A 22,479-nucleotide genomic window follows, 5' to 3' on the forward strand; every position below is an offset into this window, starting at 1 on the left:
AGTAGTTTTATATTCATTGGCACAGGAAAATATGCAGTATTAGTGGATTTTTTTAAAAACTCTGCAAAACCTTTTAAAATGAATTGCACATCATTAGAAGTGTACAAGCATCAGTACATTCAGTCACTCCAAACCATTATGAAGTATTGTTGGTCACTGTACTACTCAAGCTCAACAGTGTTGTGGCAGATATATGAAATTTATGCATTTTTATTACTGTATTTGCAAAATGCAGGAGAAAAACTCTTTGGAGAAAGAAAAAAATGGAAAGATTATAACATTCCTCATTTTGACTCTTGGGACATTACAAGCAGGTGTTACATGTCAGCAGCAGATGCTAGGTATCCAGGAAATTGAAGATTTATTTCTATAGGCCCAATACCATCTAATTGTTATGACAGAAATATGGTTCTGGTCACTACCTTCTCAGACACAAACTAGAACCCCCCCACCCCCACCCCAGCATGTTATATAAAATCTGGAGCGACATAAGGGATTTTTCCCATATCCACATTTACAAACATTTTATAATATACTGCATTTCTATTATTACCACTTGTTCGTTTGCTTTGGATTTCTTTAAAGAACTATGATTTTAAAAGTTAAAAAATGATAAAAACATGGTTTTTATTTCACATTTTTATTGTTCATCATAATGAAACAGCATCACCGATACAAAAAAAAAGGAAAAAAAAATCCCCTTTGTTTAGGTAAAATTACAAATCTGAATGTTCAATCTGATCCATAGGAACACTGTGAACAGCAGAAACATTAAGCCAGTGCTTCTACACGGCTGAGGCTCCATAGAAAAATAAGGCAGGTGGTTTTTCTACACCTTCTTTCGAAACACATTCTGGGGACTTGTCTGTTTTACAAATCCATGAGAAGACTTGTCATTTAGACCAGCACGGCATTGTACAGCTTGGCTCGATCACACAAAAAAGGAAAAGAGATATGATACGAGTCTATCCGAAAGTGAGAAGAAAAGTTCAGCCAGACTGAATACCTGAGATACTAAAGTAGGTTGAAAGAGCTTTCTGATAAAAAACTGCTGTCTCTTCTTTTTATTGGATGAGCTGCTTGAAAAGACAAAACTCATCCTGAGGAACTGAGAAAAACTCTTACATTAGTAACAGACCCAGAGGAGAGAGTGAGGCAGATTTTCAAACACCTATTATTGAATATTGATAGTGAGTACTGCACGGGTCAAGTGACCCTTTAGTCGAGAAGCTTGGTGACTTTATCAGGCTGTAAAAATATTCAAGTAATGCCTTGCAAATAAAACCTGACCAAAAACTGGGCTTTTTAAAGATGTCTATGACACCAATGCGTCACAAGCCACTGACATACATCCAGCAATGGTGTATGATTGTCCTGGTAAAGCTTTGAGCTGGTGAACGTGGAAGATTCTTATGCATAAAGATATACGCTTACAGTACATGTTAGTTTAAGTGATGGCTACACTGCATTGCACAGTGCAATAGCAAAAGAACCACTTGGTCTTGTAACAGATGACTAACGTGTCTTGTAAGAAACTTCCTGTAGTGTGGTCATAAAATACTTGTCTCGTCCTAATTTTGTTGAGTGTTAAATTACATGTTTAATATCAACACGGCTTAATCGTGGCTTTAAAATTCAACCCAGTGACGGTCAGCTAGTGACATAAACCCAGTTGCCTTATTTCTGAGACTCCTGGGAAAACCGTGTTGGGAAGTAGGCTGTTGAGTTAATGCATTGTGACGACAGGTTAATGTTAAAATATGAAAACAGATATATAGCGAACAACTTTTCTACAAATATACAAGCTTCAAATATAGGACCAAAAAAACCCAGAACAAACTACTGTCTGACAGCAAGAGAAAAAAAAGGTCTAATACATACTTAGAAACTAAAACAAACACGGATTGCAGAAGAAGTCAAGTAGAATTCATCCATCAACCCGCTCACAAGCAATGAGTGTCAGTGTACCATAAAATAAAGATTATTTACAGAGCATATACAATTGTTCAAAAAGACCATGTTTGTAGGCCAAAAACATGCACATTATATACTATTTCATTTGAAATATCTATTTGTTTTTATGTACGTAGATCCACAAAGGATCTATAAATGCTGTCCACTTTGGCTGCGTGTGACTCGCAATGGCACGGGAGAAGCGGTGAAACGGAACAAGTCTGAGGTTGTGATGCCGCCATTCACTGTTACATTTAAGGCACCTGTTTCAAAAGCCAATTACAATACCAAGAATTCAGAAGGCACAATAAAATAATGAATACGATTACCGGTTGTATATTATTCTTTTAAATTAAAAAAAACATCAAGAATTATATATATATAAAAAAATATATTGCTAGGGGATATCCAAATGTTTAGCTTTAGATGTTGAGGTAAAACATCTGGAGTTGCAACTTGGGATCTTGGTAGACACCCTTCACAACATACTTAAAAATGGCTGACACCTTTAGCATGGTCATCTAGGTATTGAAGCATTCTTTGTTAGTTATTATTTACCGCACCCTTACTTCTAAAAATTACTGCTCTTTGATATTTTGTGTGTGAAGGGAACATTTTCACTTAATTGTCAAGACTTACACGTGAAGATTGATAACAATCTCGTTTATATGCCAAGTAAAAACAAAGGAACCTGGAGACTTGTTAGCCCTCGCTAGCATATTGACTGACTAGCTAGCATGGTTTGGCGTAAAGTTAAAATTTGCCTACCACAGCCTCTAAAGCTTAATAACTGAAATATTATATTTCCTTAAATTAATTTCTATATATCCGTAAATGTTTAAGCATTGCATCACACTTTAATGGAGCGTTTCAATCCCTACAGGCCTGACAGTAAAAGGTTAACTTCCTACTTAACGTGCCTACATGAGATTGTTATCAATCTTCGCATCTAACTCATAAACTTTTACAAAGTGTCAAACAATTACTTCAAACTAAATAGCATATAATTATGCAAAAAAACAAAAACAAAGGACGTACATTCGAATAAAGTTCTTCTTGAGCATAATATGGCACGAGTTAAAATAATTGTAATATTTAGGTCAACCTATTCATATGTATCTTTTTTAGCTGATCTTTTTTAAAAATTGTCTAAAATACATACTTATTTTTTCCCCATATAATTACTTATTTAAAAAAAAACAATTCAATGTTTATCTCATGAGTTCTACTGTATGTGCCTTAATAATGATTCCAGCAGGTATATGTATACTGCTAGTTGGAAATGATCATCCAGCTGAATGGGAAACAGCCTTAAGAGGCCAAGTAAGATATTATATACAACAACCATTTTGTCAGTAGATACACTTAATTATGTACATTCGTATCTTGCATATTTAGATCCATCTGTGAACAGTAATACTGAAAGCACCCACTTAATCTTGTGTGCACAGCCGAAATGAAAAAAGACCAGCAAGGAAGATCCTTGTCTTTTTGGAGCTGAAAATATCTAGCATAACTCTACTAAAGAAAATTGTTTGTGCGTGCCAACTTTGGCAAAGCTTCTGGTTGTTAATACGTAACACAGCAGCAAATCGATGTTGAATTTCCCAAATAAAAAATGGAATTAAATTGCTCATCAACCGTCATTTTGAGAAGAGATGAATGCTTAATCGACCGCAGGAATTTTAGGAAATAGTAGTAATAATTATAGTAATGGCTTCTTACACAGCTACTACTGAACACAATGCTAGATGTGCTCCTTTTTCCATGGATGATGGCACACTCCAAAAGACTCCTTAAAGTTCACAGAGGACTGATGGACCTACATGATCGTTCCAGCCCTTCCAGCTTCAAGTACAGGCTGCAGAGTATCTGTTCATTGTTGTTTCTTCTTAGCTGGAAAAGAATGATCATCAAGATGATGGTGACGATCTAAAGCTGTCTCGGTGGCATGTTGGCATTTTAAACCAGAGACCGGTACCCCTTGTTGTGATTCTTTCATTTGTGTCGTTTCACATCCAAAAAAAGAAAAAAGAAAAAAAAATACAAACTAAACTAAAAGGATCCCCTCCAGTGGGACTTTCTGGGAGGATACTGAAGATGTCTTAACCCAGTGCTGCACTCATGTCTATAGCCTGAGGTTCTATAACGATTTGATGAAATGAAGGAAACCAGTGGGTACGGAAAACAAGTGATTTGCTGTGGGGCAGTCAAGGAAGTGGCTGCACTTCTAAATGGGAAACTGAAGACGGTAGAAAAGTGTTTTAATGGTGTCCCCCAGAGCCTGGGGGGTTGTGGATCCAGTCAAGAACGATAAGCGTCAAGCTGCCAATCATGAAGATGACTCCCATGACCAGGAAGATGGCTGCCTGAAGAGAGAGAGAGAGAGAGAGAGAGACAGAACAAGAAGGGATTCAGCTTGATGAGATACACAGAAGAAAGAAGGGGTCTGTGGAAATTTCTGGCAGATCACATTCATCTGGCCCTCAGTGGATACATGGAGAAAGCCAATACAGTGAGACAGCAGCAGAAAGCATTGTGTGTGACTGCGAGTGTGTTTCTGTACACTTACCCCAATCTTCTGTGGGGAGCGCAACGGCAGCGACTTTACCAGGCGCAGGTAAAAGGCAGCGGGTAGGATGAAGATGAGCATTGTTGCTGCAGAGGCGCCTGCAATTAAACCGAGAGGAAAACTGAATCTGCCATCAGGTGACAACAACTGAAACAAACAGCCAGACCAATCACTATGAGGAATTCTTTAAGTGACACGTTGAGTGACAGCTGTGTTTTTTAGACTTTTTAATAATTAAGGTGCATAACATAAGCTTTTAAAATACCTTTAATAAAGCATCAAGCCTCATATATTATAGGCATGCCATTAAGTATTGATTTGAGGTGCTGGTACTCAGTTACAAAGTAGTACTCTTCGGTTTGATTTAGGGATTAGTTTTGCAGAGCTGATTTTTCTTTTTTCTTTTTTTTAAACTTTGCTCGAAGTGATCGTCTTTGCTCCAACAGAACATGTGCACAGGCATCTGCTGGCAACTCTTTATTAAAAAGGGGGTGAGTAGGAAAGTGTTCTTCCTGACAATCTTAAACCTGAGAATCCTCACCAGGTAAGGATTTAACCTGACATTTTAAGCTTCTCTGTACTTCCAGCGGCTTTATCCAATTAAACAATCCCTCATCTGAAGGTGCCAATCAGACGTGAACCGGCAAACCTCACTGACTCACTCTGGGTTCATGTGTCTTTTTGAAAGGGCAGAAATGTTGCTCTCTGTTCACACTCAGTGTCAGGACTCACCGATGAAGCCAAAGATGTCCCGGATGGTGGGGACACAGATGACCAGGACGTTGTTAAAGGCCAGGATGAAGGCGGCAATCAGCAAGTGGCGAGTCCAGCTGAACTCTCGCCCGCTGAACAGTAACGTGGTGATGGACGAACGGATCTAGGAGAAACAGTGACATAGTGGTGATGAATGTGGTGAAACAGTGTTTTCAGCTTTCTTGTAAATAGAGAAATAAATGTTTGTTTGATAAAAACAATTTATTCCAACACTAAAGTCAGTTGCTCTCTTCTTGTCTCAGTCAAAGAACCGAATCATTAACAAATATGCACGGCTGCCAGCCTGCGACTGAAGCCGATTCCTCACATTTGGCCAGTGATTGAAGTGTGTCAAGAGTTATGAACTTGTGTGTGTGTGTGAGTCAGAGAAAACCAGGAGATCCTTGAGCTACAGGCAACCTGTTAAAGCCTGAACTGGGTGAAAGGTCGCAGGTATCAGGTAAAACCTGAGGCCCCTTTAGCCCGTAAGCCTCTGGGAGAGAGGTCACAAAGAGCCCTGCTTACAGCGCCCATTCAAAACTGTTTGGGATTATCTCCCGCAGCGCAATGGAACTATGGGATTGCATCAGCCAGTGCAGAGAGGAGGGCGGGCTCAGCCCCGGGGGGGGGGGGGGGGAAGAGGAGGAGGCGTGTCTTTACGCCTTTTCTCTTTTTTTGTTGCTGCCAGCATGTGCTTTCTTCTCTGTGACAAACTAGTGGCTCACAGCACAGATAAAATGAACGATTCAAACCCAAGTTTCTCTCTTAGCCGTTTTAAAACAGCCCCTCCTCACTGCCCCAACCCATACCTTCACTTTACTCCCACCAGCGTAATTAGGACTGCTTGGAAAACTAGAGCCTGGACGCAGTATTTCACTCCAAAGCTTCAAGTTATTCAGCATCTGACTGTCATCTGGCACTATGACTCTTGGGAGTGCACCCTTTGATATCTGCGCACTCCTAACCTATCAGTATGGCCAGGCTTCGGTCAGTCCAAAACAAACCACAGATGAAGATCTAAGGTAATAAATAGGCAAGCATATGTGACTTTTTCTGAGCAAAGTTAAATGTGTGACTGACAAAACCAAGTGTGAACTGAAACTACAAGCAGCACAGTAAGGAAAGCCCCTTCTCGGATATACATATATATATATATGTGTAAAAAAAAAGTGTTGCCTCGCTGTAGAACCACTGAAGCTTTACAAACCATGACTTCTTCTCTAGGCAAAAGGCTTTAATGCAGCCAAGCAAACCTAAGAAGAATATTTGTGAACCGTGCTCTCTAGCGGTGACACCGATCCTGATGGACAACAACTGCACTGTGTGAGGCACAGACTGCCCTGCCTTCCCAGAGGTTTACATACAGAACACGCTTTGTACTTCAGCAAGAACAACATTCGGGTGTTGAGGTTGTGTAATTTCTGTCTGGATGGTGTTTGTCCCCTCCAGCATGACACCAGTGTCATCCTTTTAACCTAAATTCAATAGAAGACCCCTCAGGCTTGTTTGCCCTCGGCTCTTTTGGAAGCGTTTCAGCACATCTGGACTGAAATAACACAACTGTTTACAGAAGCACACTTAGGAGGAGCACACCTATTAAAAAGTAAGACATTCACACGCCTGGATTAATCACCAGAAATGACCACTCATGACACATTAAATATATTTAGCTTGAGTGGCTATCTGCAAATATTCACAGTCACATGTACATTACTAAAGCAGGAGCAGAGGAAGTAAAGAGAAACCAGCTGTAGCATACAAGACTTTACATACATGTATTTAAGCCAGAGCTACAAAAGGAACATTTTTATGTTGATGATAGTAAGTTATTACTGGCTGTAAGTGTTAATCAGCTCTCTTACAGCCGTCTTTTGTGGTTTCCATCTCCTGCTGGAGCCTGAGAACTGGAGCACGTCTGACTCCACATAAAACCCTTTCATTATATCCTGAATCCTGGCAAAGCCTTATGTGATGTGGCCTCTGTAAGCATCTATCCTTCACGTGACTGCACCGCCCTCTGCACGCACACACACACACACACACACACACACACACACACACACACACACACACACACACACACACACACACACACACACACTTTCAGGCTTGAACGTTTATCTGGACATTTATCTCCCACACATACAGTCTTGTCTCGTCTCTTATAGTCCTCTACAGGAGTCAAAGACAGCTGCAGATAAAGCTAAAGTTAGTCTCTAGCTGAAGGTTGGCCACATTTTCCTACAAAATGAAGGTCAGGAGCATTCAAGACAAGATTCTCAAATGCCACACGGAAACTTGGCATAAGCGTTGCTGTGACTGAGCAGTTCTTTTGATCCGACGCCGTGCACGGATCTAGATCTAGCCAGTCTTCCAGCAGTGTTATGGCAACGGTGATTGTAGGAATAGTTATGGTCAGTTAATTAAAACCTCCCCAACTTTGTGTATTTTAATCAGAACGCTGTTAATCAACTTTCCCAGTCACTTCATTCACACTGTCACCAGTTAAAAGTACACCCAAGACTGACTAATGTTATGTGTCATGTCTTTACATGCAGGCATATTCAATCTAAAATCAGTTTGCAAAGCAGGATAACTAAAAGAAATCTCCTTGTAACAGCTTCAACGCTGATAAAACAGCCACGTGCACATTAGTTTTTTAACTCCAAGCCAAGGCTGCATAGCTGCCTTTTTCCTAATTCATCACAGCATCCCGTTTCAGTCTCGTGTTTCTCTGCTGCTATCAGTTTTCTATGTCCTCTGTCAAACTCTCTCTATTTCTCTTGAAGGACTCAGCTGGATATGTTTCACACAGTGACTAGACATGGATCATAAATACCCAGGATTACGTTTTTTGATATGATTTGAACATAATTTCACATATGGCCGCAATATTCAATTCAATTCAATGCAATGTATTTTATATAGTGCCAGATTTCAACAATAGTTGCCTCAGGCACTTTATATTGTAAGGTGAAGACCCTACAATAATACAATACGATAACACAATAATGCTAACAAAGTAAGTCCATTACACTGTCTTCCTCATTGACAGAGTGGGTACAGATGCATATTTCTTATCAACAAAACTACACAATTGGAGGACTGTGCGGTCCTGGCAGAGGTTTGTGTCTGTTTCTCTTCTCTAGCTCGTCTCACTGGCTCCACCTCTCTATCGCCCGGAAGGCAGCAGTTAGAGTCGGGGTTTTTCCACTGTCCACTCCGAGTCTGTAAACTTCCACTGCAGAGACTGAGGGGGCTGAAGGGATTCCCCTCTAACATAACAAAACACAACAAAGGAACTGAGGTGGAAGTGGCACTGTGCGGGCATAAGCTCCATCCATGCGTCTAAAATATAACAAAATGTGTAGGCTGTATGTAAGAGAGCACCGATGTACAGAAATGTGTCTGTATAAATGTGTGTGCGTGTGTGTGAGTGCGGTGTCGCAGTGTGTTTCCATAACATGCCATCACTTGCTGCATCATTCTCCATCAGCACTTTCCTCTGATTGAATGCTCCTGCCCCCTGGTGGCAGTCTGCTGTAACTTCAGGTATTTCCGAGAAGAATTCATGCCCCAGCTGCTCTTCTCTATATTAAACCCAGTTTAGATGTGTGTGTGTGTGTGTGTGTGTGTGTGCGTGAGTGCCTGGAAGCCAAAACGGGTCAGGAAACTTCCTCTGTCTAGCAGCCATTCTTGTTCTCCTCAAGTCAGATAAAGGTCAAGCTAAAATTAGTCCTTGACCATGTATGGACAGGCAAGTAAGAGGGGAAGCGTACGTGTGAATGAATGTGGCTTGTGAAGTTGTGGTGACTGGAAATCACACACATGCAGACTTTTGACTTCATGCTGAGAGAAAGAGCAACATAAACGGGTGTAAAAAAGAGTCGGGCCTCACTGCTGAAATCTTACAGTGTGTATGCCTGTTTGCGTTAATGTGATAAAAAAGTTTTGTTTTTTTAAAGAGCCTTCGTCTGTGCATTTGAGCTTTGAGGTGACGGCACAAGATGGAGCTCCAAACTGAACAGTGTGTTCTTTTTTACCAACGCCGGGAAAAAGCAGCTGTGTCCAGAAAATGACAAAAAAAAAAAACAAAACATTCTGAATGACTGCAGTGAATACAAAACACAGTCTGTAAGCAGACTGACAGAGAGTGGCAGCAATGTTCAACATTTACAGGCGTGGTGTTTGTGCTCGTGTGCTCTGACGTAAATCAAATTAAACTGCTGCCTAAACGAGGCTCCAAATGATGAAGGCGAGTGATGAAAGAGGTTAGAAATAAGCTCTAGGCATGATATTTTACCATAAAGGCAACTTTTTCGGCTTCCAGAAGACAAGACAGAGACAGACTGTGTGTTTATGCAGGTTGTACTTACAGGGAAAAGCACGATGGGGACAGTAAGAGTGACGGCAGTGAGGACAGCCAAACGCACCAGCAGCAGCATCGTGTCAAACTTGTACACTTTAGTGAAAGTGTGCAGCAACTCTGCCTCCACGTTGTCTGTGATGCAGAGGGATAAAAGAGCAGTCCGTGAGAAATACTGAGACTGAAGAAATGGAAAAATAGGAATTCTAGCAAGACAAAAGAACGGAATGGCAGAACAAAACAAACAAAAACCAATCGTTTTTTTCTGTTGGTTAAACTGTTGCTTATACCATAAAAGGTGAGGTAGCCAAAAAGTGCCGACAGCATGTACATGATGAGCATCGCCAGGATGGACAGGTTAGAGACATTCTGCATTTTCTTCCGGCTCCGACTGTAGATGGCAAACACACAGACTTTTAGAGAGGTGACTTCACGATCGAAATATAAGGATTGGACAAAAGGGTGAACACAAAAGGAAGTGTCGAAAACAAACCACTTCCTGCAGAAGTAACACCATTATCACGCCACTTCTGCAGGAGGTGGTCTGTTAAAATTAGGTAGTGACCGACAGAACAAGATTGTAGACACAAGTGGCAGAAATGACTTTTCTCCAAAGGACTTGCCTCCCCCTTAGCGATTGGGTGCCAGTTGAGGTTGTTCGGGAAAGTGACGAGTACGCCTCCCGGACACCTCATATGTGAGGAGTTCCAGGCATTTCCTATTGGAAGGAGGCCCCTATTTCTCTCTAGTGTGTCCTCGGGAGATTATATCTCTTGACTGGCCTCAGAATGCCCTGGTGTTTCCTCGAATAAGGTGGAGGCGGTAGCTGGGAGCTAGCTCACAACTAGCACTTCCCAAATGACAGTATTACTGAAAAATGCTAATTAGAAATCCATGTTAAAGTCCCTGACAGCAGTGCACGAGGAGGTATCTGAAACCAGATGAATGTAAACAATACCAGCTCTGGCAGAGGTCCACTACTAGGAGGCATCCACTAATCCACATTAGGAGTACCCCACATAGACACCACAATTTTTGCCATGTCAGAATTACTAATCAACTTTTTTTTTTTGCTTTGAACACATCAAGAATATCGAGAACTAACTGTTTCTTCACTTCCTCTCTCTTGGAAGACGTCATTGCAACGGGTCAGCATATGATGATTTAAATGTATGTATAAGATGTTTGATGGTTTTTCAGGATGTGATGATGTAAATGTAAGTAACATACTTACTCTTTAAGCTCGCTATAGATAGGCAGCACCTCAGGATGGCAGACGAAAGCAAAGGCCAGGATGGGAACAGTGTACGCAGTCTAAGGAAGGATGAAAAAAGTACGGAAACGAGCCATTAACATGATGTAATATATATGAGAAGTATTCTTCTACTGGGTAAAGTAGCTGTAAAACAGAAATGCCTGCTGATATAGCCTCAGGAGAAAAGAGAGGAGGGAGAGCACTAAAAAACCTTTTCCTCAGCATTTAAGACTTCTGATGCACTGGACAGTTGAACACAGCAGTGCTGCACTGCTGTCTTCTCAGGTCATAAAAACTGGTATGCATAAAAAGACACGGAATATGTTTCCTTTCTTTGTCTCCAATCAAAGCATGACATGCAGACAATACAATGACCTTTACTTCTACCAGCTGCTACTTTTGAACGGTCTCATTTTTCTACTTAAATTATGTGAAAGGTTATTATCGTGAAATTTTATTTGTAAGAGCTGTTATTACACAAAGTTTGGATTTGGATTAACTCGCTTTTATGAAGTATAATGCCACATTTAAAATGTGTACCCTGATTTATGATTATATTTGCCCACAGATTAAACAAAACATTTGTCACTCAAAGGCCGAAAACACAGCACCAAAGATGTCAAACATGTCTTGGCTTGGCATACTGGTGTCTTGTCTATTCCACCCCTACAGCCCCATGATACATTGTGTACATGTTTTCAAGACTTTACCCCAGCAACAAGATTATCTTCAACTTTACTAAAGTCTTGGAGTGTCTAATTAATTGGGAACTGATCAATGGTGAATATTTGCACATGTACAATGACAAACCCAACAGTTCTCCATTTCAGAAGCTAAAACCTCTTAAAATAACAAATAAGCAATGGACTGTGAAGGCAATCAAAGGTTCTGCACCAGTACAACGAACTAACCTGTGAGTTGAAGACAAAGTATTTCGGCGTGCACATCTCCTCAACGTCTGAGTGAGGTTCAGAGTGTATTCCCGTGGAGTGCTGGGTATCGTGGCTGCCAATGATTGCTGGGGAAATGTCAGCGTGGGAGAAATCCATCTGTATAGACTTGTTTTGCAAGGCGTAGAGCCCTGGCATGTCCGAGCCATTTATGCTGAGATTGGATGAGTGGCCATGGAGGAAAGGCAGAGGGCAGGGTAGCTGGGTTTTTTTGTATATTATCTGAAAAAGATTGACATGAAGTCTGACTGTGCTCTTCAAAGTAGAATTGTCACATATTGTATGCTAACCTACTAGCTAACAGTTTTTATTACGACATCCAAAAGATACGGAGCAACATTAGCATCTCAGCAACTTAGTGATTTCAAACTCCTTTTAGCTCTTTTCTAGTTTCCTTCAACTCCATAGAAAAATAAACTGGCAACTTAGTTGCTAAATAATTGACTGAGTTCTCCAGTTAGCAGCTAAAATTATCTGTTTTTTGATGCTGCGGAGGTAGCACATGCTGGGTTTATCAAGACTGTTCACTGAAGCAGGCTCCTTTACCAAAGAAGGTGCACGTGAGGAGTGACAGTGAATCAAGAGTTTAATATTGTTAAAAAATGTCATCTTTGTAATTTGCATTTAGTGTAATTTTGTCATACTACCTAGCAAGAAAATGCCAAAAGATACCATTATAGCGTCAACCATACTGAAGGGTTAAAACAAATAATTTAAGGACGGTTGTTTTACTGCTTAGTTGAGGTGTGAGGCTGTATCTTAGGTTTTAGTTGCACCTTCTTCAAGAATAAGAAGTTGCAACTAAAATTTATTAAAACGTGGTAACAAAAAAATTATTTGACCCTTTTCCCTACCACTTTTGTTCTTTTAGGCAACAAGTTGAGTGTTGACCTGGGAAAGTAAATATGAAAAGAAAGAAAAATCTACTTCCTCCGTTAGTAGTCCTGACACTGGCAAATCGGAAATCTGAGTAACTGGCAACAGGCCGTAACACAGAAACTATTAGCTGAAAGATGCTAACATACCCCAAGTGACAAACACCTACGTACAGATGGTTTATGTTCATACTGATCTCTTGACATACAATTCTTAATCACATTATTATTAGCACATATTACGATTGCTCACACTCAACTTACCACACCTAGGAAGAAAACCATGCAAGAGAGGGAAAAACCACTGGTGTAGCCCAGGTAGCCTAAAAAAGAAACGAGAAAACAAAAAGTGAGTTCCTTTCTTACTCTGAACCTAGATAGCTGTTTTTAATGCATTTTGATGCCTTTTCTATTATATGTGTCACTCTTGCTTGTCAGCCCTATTAAAGAAACGCACCAACCAAGTGTGATCTGAGCAGAAACAAATTTAAATAGTGACAGATGCAAAAAACCCCACCATCATCATCATCAACAAATTCAGTTCTAACATAAAGAATTTATCCCGTCTGCTGCTTTATACAGCTGTCTGTATGTTTTACAGACAGCTGCAAGAACATGGAGGCACTGAGGAATTTGGCGAGACATAGCAGGAAGCGAACTTTAGAAACTTTAGTGAAACTGGAAGTCAGTCTGTGGTGGGAGCAAGTGGATAAAGTTTACAAAACATGTGAAGGAGAAAATATGACGGTTTTCACTTGTGTTCCTACCCAGATTTTTGAGGAGGGATAAAGGCAGAATGATTCCGACGGACACAAACAGCACCAGGTAATTTCCATTTAGGTACCATTCACTGCAAACACAACACAAGGTTAGACCACAAGAGATGGCACACGAACATTAGTTTGCTTCATCTTTAGAGGAGCCCATTCTCACCCAGAGTTTTCTTCTAAGTGCAGGAATGCGCGGATCACTTCTGGCAACTCATACTTCACTATAAAGAGGTAGCTGGACATCGCTGCAAGAGGACAACAAGGGCAACTTCAGGTTTCATGCAAACTACAAATACTTCTTTAGAGGTGCACATTACAGATATTATTGTAGCTCCAGTAATGCAATTAAAAACACATATGTTTCATTGAAATACACTGATTTAGGGCCTACCTCCAATGTTCTGCATGATTATTGATCCAAATGCAGCCATTTTTCCGGGCCAGCCAAATGCCCTCTCTCCAAGCTTCTCATAGATGAGGGATCCTGCCAGAACAGAGAGAGTGACTAAGGATACCAGCCTTAACTAGACAATCAGGTGTATGTTACACAGTCTCTTTTGCAATTCTTACTTAGCCCCTTCTTTGTAAAAAAAAAAAAGTTATCTTTGCAATAACTACTTCATTCTCATTTCTTCAAATGCCTTTAGGTAAGGGTGTGGAGATTTCCAACGAAAGTTGGCATAACAGCAATTACTTTTTTGTGCTGTTACAATCACTTGTCCGAGCATTTTCTCATGCGTCATACTCCTCCCTGTGACCTACAGTAACCTCCCAATTAAATACTGTATATAAAATGTTATCATCTGTGGAAACATACACTTGTAATCCCTTAATCAGCAGTCATAACATTTAACGTCGTAACATTTAAAAATGTTTAAAGGTCTGAAGAGCAAATACCAACCTCCTTCCTTAGCAGTCACAAGGAGCAGGTGTACAGAGTATAAGGAGAGAATGGCTATAGCGATGAGGAGGACTCTGCGCAGAGAGAGAGAGAGAGAGAGGTGTAGAAGTATGAAAAACTGGTACTGTGTAACTGAGTATCTACCCCTTGCTGTTAAAAAAAACGTAATGACATTTGAAGCTGCTCTGGCTCATGTTTGTGTTCGGTGGGGGGGGATTCTGTCCTTTCAAAATGACTTTGGCATGGTTGTAGCATGACTAATGTCTGTGTCACGTAAATGCTACAAATACATCCATTGCTGCATTCTTCAAATACCATACTGTGTGTCAGCAGTGAGATTATGACGGAAGAGGGACAAAGTTGTACAGCTTCCTGTAGTTATTTCACACCCCCAGCTAGTTCTCATTTTTAGGCTCTGGACTGCAGCCATGTGCGTGGACAGTGGATGACAGAGGGAGTTGCGGTGGGTACACCGGGGGCATTTAGGGGGTGTTGGATAATGGAAGTCATCCACAGTCCAATAATGCATATGCATGGGACCAGATTGGTGAGGGAACTGACCACTGAAGCTCAGATGTCCCCGTGGGGAACAGGTGCCCCCTAATCCGAGTGGTACGTGACCACAGTCTATATCTAAAAGAGTCATAAAAATCATTTTTACTTTGTCAGTGCAACAATTAATAATCAGACACTCTGATTTCCAAACAAATTAGTGACATTCCCTTCAGCCTTAGCTGTACCATAATTATCACACTATTATACCATACAAAAGATTCCAAAATGCTGAATTGTCATGGTTGTTGTGGTAACACGCGATTGTCACCTTTTCTAACAAAAAGTGAAAAGAACTTTCTGCCATCATTTGGTATAAGTTAGTTAGTACACACACTAAACACTCCACCTAGTGACGCAGCAGAAAATCTTTGTCTTTCCTGCCCAACCCATAATTCTGTCATCTTAAACTCCACTACAATAAATTCTAAGAAGACATGAATTAATCTGTGGAGAACAATGCAATGCTAACCGGTGTTTATTTTAGGTCTCTTTTCAGGACTGTAAGGAGGGGTGACACTGACAGGGAGCTCTAACAAGCTTCAGCTTATAATTGCATTAGTTATTATTAATCCATGTATTTTGTGCTGTCTCCCTCCCCTCGATCTAAACTGGTCGTGGCACATGGTTGCCCCTCTCTGAGACTGGTTCTGCCGAAGGTTTCTTTCTGTTAAAAGGGAGTTTTTACTTTCCACTGTTGCCAGGGTCTTGCACATAGGAGGTGGTCTGATTGTTGGGGGTTTCTCTGCTTTATTTTAGGGTCTTTACCTTACAATAATGATAATAATAATGATAATAATAATAATAATAATATAAAGTGCATTGAGGTTATTGTTGTTGTCATTTTGTAATTTGATAAGTAAGTTGAACTGAAATTGAATAATCTTTCAAAGTATATCCTGTGGAGCAATCATTGTTTTTGGCATTTATAACCAAATTAACACCTAATCTCTATCAAACATGTAACACAATGCACTATATATCCGCTAGTCCAAACATACTTACGTAAAGAGAATGATGCCAGTGTTTGCCATGGCAAAGGACAGGCCCAGGATGCCGCTGCCCATAATGGCGTTGCTCAAGTTGAAGACGGACATGCCGAATGAGGCGTGGCCAGGATGCTGCCCAAAGTCAAAAGAAAAGACAAGAGCTTTTTAAGGTAAAACTACCTTCAGTTGAGTGATGAACTATTGATATTTACTACATGAATCATTAATGTTAGCATCATATGCGCCCTGTTTTAGAAAAAGAAAGAGCTAAACATTTGGCATAGTAAGCCACCTACAGACAGATAGAAGCTTTAGGAGACAAGCTGCAGTTCTTCTGCACTATTCTTATGGTTTTGACCTCACTCTCCTACAGCATCTCATAACTGCTAACAACTTAGAGACTGTGGTCTGCCATGTGGTCTAATTTAAAATAATGAGCAGTGAACTGAACACATGAAAAATTGATGTAGAACAGTAAGTGCGTCTGTGTGTATAATTAATACTTTTCATTTACTTGAATTATGAAGACAGGATGATGAATTGTTGACATGTGCATATGCATTATATGGTGAGTAAAACCAAATATAAAAATAATATAACAGATTATATTGGGAGTCAAAAGGAGATACATAGTTGATGTGACTAAATCCTTACATATTCTTCTTCATATGTCTTCTTCTTTGGTATACCGTTTGACAGAAACCTGTGGCTCTCTCCATCGTCATTATCATCCCCATTAAATTGGCTGTCAACATTGAGAAAGATACACGTTAGGACAAACACAGTGAGAGGTTCACTTCAAATGTGTATCAACTTTCAGTGCTATATTTTATGATGTAACCGCCTGTCATCAAATGCAGTCTTTGTGCGTAAGTGCAAGCGTGAGTGCAAGCAATAAGATGCTCAACTGTTTATATGGTTATACCGATCTACACTGCTCTCAACCCAGAGACTTCCTCTGAAGTAGAACCAAGTTCAAATGAGTGATGAAATATGTAGATTTTCTTTTGCAAATTATTAGTGTTAGCATTCAGTGTACCGTGACTTGACAATGTGCAGGAAACAAAAAGACATTGGTGCCACTTATAAAAGATTTGTTAGACACAAGAAAAACAATCTACCAACACATAGTCCTCCATCCAGGACTATGGTCATCCATAAACTGACTGTGAAAAAGATATACATTAGCACATGCAGTCTCTGTATCAACTTTATGTGCTACAATTTACTGTTAACTACCTAAATCTGTAGCCGTAGTCTTTACGTTTAAGTGCGAGTGTAAATGCAAGCAACAGAAAAGAAGCTGGACTGGTTATGCTGGTTATCTGACGACATTTGTGTGTGTCAGGGTTTTAAATGTAAACGTAAAAATTGTAACTGCACCTCTTTACACCTATGCCTTTCTTCATTTGTTCTTAAAAACGCATCAACTCTAACAACTCAGTTTTTTTTTAAAAAACTAGCTACCCGCTGTGGCAAGGGAGCAGCAGAAAGTAGCTAGCTGGACTGAAACACCTTCCCAATTCAATAACCACCAGTGTGCCTCACCCTGATAAACACATTATTTACATGCAATTAATCTGCCGCTTTAAAGCCAAAAGATAGACATGCCAAATGAGGAGTAACTTCGCAAGTGCAAGCACAAGTGCAGGGAGCAGAAAAGGTACTGGACTATCTATGTTGGTTATTTGTCATGAATCTGAACCTTCTGTAAAAGATTTGTCAGACACAAGGAAAAATCCACCCTCCCATAGTCCTGTGCTAGTTTTATAAAGTTCTTATTATCACCTTTGTCCTTCTCCGTCTTCATTATCATCCATAAATTGACTGTGAGGATTGAGAAAGATATATATTAGCACATGCAAACACAGCTAATGGTTAATGTCACATATGAATCAACTTTCTGCCCCACAATTTGCTTTTAACCACTTGCCATCAGCTGTAGTCTTTATGTTAAAATGCAAGTGTCAGTGGAAGCAACAGAAAAGAAGTTGGACACCAACCTATGCCCAGAAAGAAAAGAATGGACAAGAATCTGTAATAATCTGTATAAACCAACCTAAAATGAGTAATAAAATATGTTTATATTTATTCTATGACTCATTAGTGTTTGCCAAGTCTGCTAGTCTTAGTGGATGCTATGTGCAAGCAAACCAAAGCCTGGTACTGCTGGTGGTGAAAGATTCACCAGTAGAAGGAAAAACTATTTATTATCATACTTTTTCCTCCTTCGTATCTCATTTGGAAGGAACATATCATCCATGTTATATTCACTGGCAGAATAGAGAAAGCAACAGAATGTTTGTATGTATTATTGTAGGGTCTTCTATAAAATTGAATTGAATTGAAAGTTATACGTTGGGACATGCAAATGTAGCTAATGGTTCAGTTCAAATATACGTCAACTGTGGCACATCTTTTTTGTAACCAGCTGCCAATAGCTGTTGTAGTGTTTATGTTTAACTGCAAGTCTTAAGTGCAAGCAAAAGAAAATAAAGTAGAGTCTATAGCTTTTGTCAAGCGGTTGTCCTCAAACACACCAACCTTCACCAGACAAAGACTTTTATTTATTTCATTAGTGTTAGCTTTAAGTTTACACTGTCAATGTGCAGCAAACCAAAGGCTTTGGTGCTGTTGGTGAAAGATTTGTCAGAGAGATTGAAAATCCAGCTTCCCATAGACATGTGTTAGTAATATAGAGTATTTATTATCATACTTCTGCCTCTTTGGTATCCCATTTGTCAGGAACACATTGCTTTCTCCATCGTCATTATCATCCACATTATACTGACTGATAGGATTGAAAAAGATATGCATTAGGACACAAACACAGTGGTTCAGTTCAAATGTATATCAACTTTCTGTGCTATGTTTAGCTTTTCTTTTTTTTTAGCAAACTGCTAACAGATGTAATCTTTATGTCTATATGCAAGTGCCAGTACAAGCAACAGAAAAGAAGCTGAACTGGTTATGCCACTTGTCTGAGGTCATTTGTGTGTCCACGTCTCAACTATATATGGAAGCTATGTGTAAAAAGATTCACTGTGCTGCTTCAGACTAAAACATATGCAATTTATTCTTAGAAACAGATCAAACATCCCAAGCAGGTGTCCTGAAGTGATGCAAACACAGAGAGTCATTCATTGAAAACATTACCGTGTTACGATTTATGATTTAATCACCTTTCTGTGCAACGAGCAGAGAAGAAGCTGTCTACGCTGATTATTTGACACCAATTTACAACTTCTGTCATTTATTCTGACGCACCAATGCACACCAATTTATACCCAATCATGGTAAAGCAGGAGTTCAAAGATCCGCTTGTGATTAGTTTGCCATAACCAGAGGCTTGCCCACAAAAATCCAGCCTTCTCTAGTCTACTGATATTAAGAAAGACATCACAGTCACTGACCTGCTCATGGTGGCCTTCTCACAGTCGGTGGGCTCTGTGAGTTGTTCATCAAGGCTGTCGTCGTCAGCCACTGTGGAGACTTTCCTCAGTTCCATGCGTTCCACAATTCCCGGCATAGTGGTACAGAGAGCAGGACCAGAGGCAGAGAAATGTACCTTTCTAGGATTTTCAGGGTTTAGACTTCACTGGCACAGGATACAAGAACCTTGTCAATCACCTCAGCTATATCTTGTTACCGTTGAGAAAAGTCCTGAAACAATAAAGGAAAAACAAGACAAAGTTTCAGTAACAGAATTGGCTTTTTGTCTGTTTATATGTTGCTTTCCTTTTTTTGCTGGTCTTAAACTGTTCCAAGAACTGGAATAACTGATTACAGGGGCTGTCAGTGGTTTTATTATCTGCCCTTATCAGGTTTTTGGCCATGATGAGGAAGGCACACAGAAAGCCTTTTTGGCAGAAAGCCCTGAAGGCAAACTTCAACTTAAACATGGTTAACCATGATGTTTAACCTTTAACTATCCAAGTACTTTATGGCAGAAAGGGTTTCTTGTAGAAAGCCCCGGGGGAAGACCACTCCCACAAGAATAAAAAAATCCTTTAAGGTAAAAATGGAGCCCTCTACTCTGGAAACCATTTCCTGGAACTGAGGGGCTTCCTAAGAGATTATATGTGCCTTGGCACTTGTTACGCAGCTTCACCTGTACCAGGAAGGGTGACTTTGTGTTAATTTTATTGCCTTTTACATTTCACACAGGCTCAATTAGTTGTGTTAATGACTAAAGTTATTTGTATCTCTTGTCTCTTTAGGAAGATATCACAACCAAGTGCTGACGTACATAATGACTGCTGAGCGGAGTCGAGTCAGCTCCAGTGACGTGAAACTAGGTCATGGATATAGCATGTCCGTGGGGTCGTCGGACCACCATCAGCTGCGCCCTTGATAATGCATGAGCTGGTTTACACAACTTAACCCTTAACATCAAAGAAAAGAAATGACACTCCACTTAGGGGCACCGCCTTCAATTTCTGTAGTGTTTAAGTTATGTAAGAAGGAGCTCAACACACTGAAAGAAGACAACGTGATTATAAACGAAAATAGCAGCAACGTGATTTACAGTGCTGTTTCCCCCCTCACACAAAGAGCTCTTTGACTGAGTTGGAAGAAAAGAGCCTAAGGGCGACTCACTAATGAAAAACTAATGCAACGTGTACAGGACCAGCCAGAGCCGTGACACCGATGAACCCATGAGAAAGGACACTTCTGACATCCTCTTTTGTTTCACGGCACTCGCAGCAGTAATGATGTGGTGTAATGCATTGAGAAGAACAAATATGTTAATGTAAAGTTAAAGGAACAGCTCGGCAAACCACATTTACCTATTCACACAGCTCTTTCTTCTGCCATGAACTTAACATACACTAATGCAGACCTTCCCAAAGTATGGGGCCCGCCCCCTAGGGGGGGCGCAGAGCCATGGCAGGGGGGGCACGGGATGAAAAGGGGGGAAAAAAACAAAACGCTTGGACACTGCTAGCACGGGCGCCTACAGAAACGCAAAGCAGGAGATGAAGCATCGCTGAATGTGTTTCCAAACCAACTTCATTCTAAGCCAAAGACTAGAAAATATGGTGAAGCATATCTTCCCTTTGGCTTCACCTGCACAAGTGCCGAGGTAGGTCTCCCCTGCAGAATTGGTTTTCCCTTTGTTGGGAGCACGCACTGGGCTGTTTAAATCACGGACAAACAGTATCCCACATTCGTGATTTTTAGTTCACAAACACTTCCTGTAATGACTAACTAGATATGGACAGGTCTTTATTCTACCTTGATTACCTTTATGCATAATGATAGCTTTGCTTCTTTGCACTGAATCAAACAGTGTTTCTCTCTGTTTAAAAAGGTCTTATGTTTTAAACCAATCATTGGGTTTTTCATGCAAATTTCTGATAATGCCACAATACGACAACAACTGTAACATCAACGATGAACAAAAACCTTCCCACAACCACCTGGTGATGATCAAGTGGAGCAGTAAAAACATAGTTGAGCTACCATCCATCCGCAAGTGGTCAGTCTTAAGGACAGCTGATAGAAATACAAAGACCTGCAACTTAAGCAACAGCTTTTAAAGAGGGAAGCGGTTGAGCCACTTCAAAGTGTAAACAAGCGTTTGCAGTCAAAACTTGAGCTCTTTTAGATACACTACCAGGGGTGTTCAATGTCCTGGCCGATGCAGTTGAGACCTTCTTTCACAAAAACTTATTGTTACTGACAGGTTGTTGTACTTTCTGTGAAGTAAAGCCATAATAGTTTTGAGCCAACAGAGATTAGGTGGCTGTGTCATCGTTAAAAGCCACATCACACACGCCGCTACACCTAATCTCTCAAAGTCCTTGTCTGCCGTGCTGTTAGAGGGAAATGGAGACTGGGGTTCGCTCTCTGCAGCCAAGAGGATTAACCTGTCAAGCTGGGTTAAAATGATGTGTTGATACAACCATTACTTATAGAAACCCACATTAAGTACTTCCCACCATCGGTAAAATTAATCTTTATAGGTTGCTGGAATTTGTTCATTTCTTTTCCAAACCCGACCCATCTATCTCACTCCTGAGGCCAAAACATTTTTAAAGACTCCAGAGACAACACACAGTTCATACAATATGCATTTAAAGATTTTGACTTGGTTCTTTCAACATGTTTCAAGGCAAATCACACAGCAGCAGTCATTTTAAGTTTCTTCTCATATATAGAATGTCTGCTATAGTGATATAGACTGTATGCAGTCATGTTAAGATAAGATATTGGTCTTATCTAAAGTGTTTGGCAAAAAAGGAAAAGAAGCCAGGCTTAAAAAAATACAGTAATTTGTAAATTTAGAATGAGAGCCCTTTACCTATTTAGTCTGAAACCATTCGCCTTCAGTGTACACACAAGCTGTTGCATCAGCCACGGTCTACAAGTCTTGGCACGAGCAAACACACCCCTTTATAGCTAAGTGAGTGAAGTCAATGCTTTAAACTGCTACGTATTACACAGAAAATTCCTTGAAAGCAAACATTACACGTGTTTCTGTTTTACCCCCCACTCAACATTTGCACAACAGAGGTCCTACCTGCTGTGCATGGCATG

At 40.3% G+C, this 22,479-nt stretch overlaps 1 protein-coding gene across 8 annotated transcripts in view; it reads right to left on the reverse strand.

Moving 5' to 3' along the window:
• Positions 1–624: 624 nt before the first annotated feature.
• The window catches only part of slc38a4 (solute carrier family 38 member 4), a 31,808-nt gene continuing 9,953 nt past the window's right edge, over positions 625–22,479 (reverse strand). For 5 of the 8 annotated variants that reach the window (XM_012924010.5, XM_012924008.5, XM_076875730.1 and 2 more), the window contains exons 2-18: positions 19,350–19,599; positions 18,653–18,727; positions 17,725–17,763; positions 16,591–16,681; positions 15,953–16,068; positions 14,396–14,469; positions 13,886–13,978; positions 13,658–13,739; positions 13,492–13,574; positions 12,989–13,047; positions 11,811–12,071; positions 10,879–10,958; positions 9,935–10,035; positions 9,655–9,779; positions 5,258–5,402; positions 4,526–4,623; positions 625–4,322 (exon numbers count right to left, since the gene is read on the reverse strand). In XM_012924010.5, coding sequence (XP_012779464.1) covers positions 4,218–4,322; positions 4,526–4,623; positions 5,258–5,402; positions 9,655–9,779; positions 9,935–10,035; positions 10,879–10,958; positions 11,811–12,071; positions 12,989–13,047; positions 13,492–13,574; positions 13,658–13,739; positions 13,886–13,978; positions 14,396–14,469; positions 15,953–16,068; positions 16,591–16,681; positions 17,725–17,763; positions 18,653–18,727; positions 19,350–19,465 — 1,743 coding nt within the window. In that variant the 5' untranslated portion in view covers positions 19,466–19,599 and the 3' untranslated portion in view covers positions 625–4,217. The remainder of the gene's footprint in view (positions 4,323–4,525; positions 4,624–5,257; positions 5,403–9,654; positions 9,780–9,934; positions 10,036–10,878; positions 10,959–11,810; positions 12,072–12,988; positions 13,048–13,491; positions 13,575–13,657; positions 13,740–13,885; positions 13,979–14,395; positions 14,470–15,952; positions 16,069–16,590; positions 16,682–17,724; positions 17,764–18,652; positions 18,728–19,349; positions 19,600–22,479) is intronic. The other 3 variants (XM_023153939.3, XM_023153938.3, XM_023153940.3) reach the window with 3 other exon arrangements.

The sequence above is a fragment of the Maylandia zebra genome, linkage group LG17 (assembly GCF_041146795.1).
Source record: "Maylandia zebra isolate NMK-2024a linkage group LG17, Mzebra_GT3a, whole genome shotgun sequence".
NCBI lineage: Eukaryota > Metazoa > Chordata > Actinopteri > Cichliformes > Cichlidae > Maylandia > Maylandia zebra.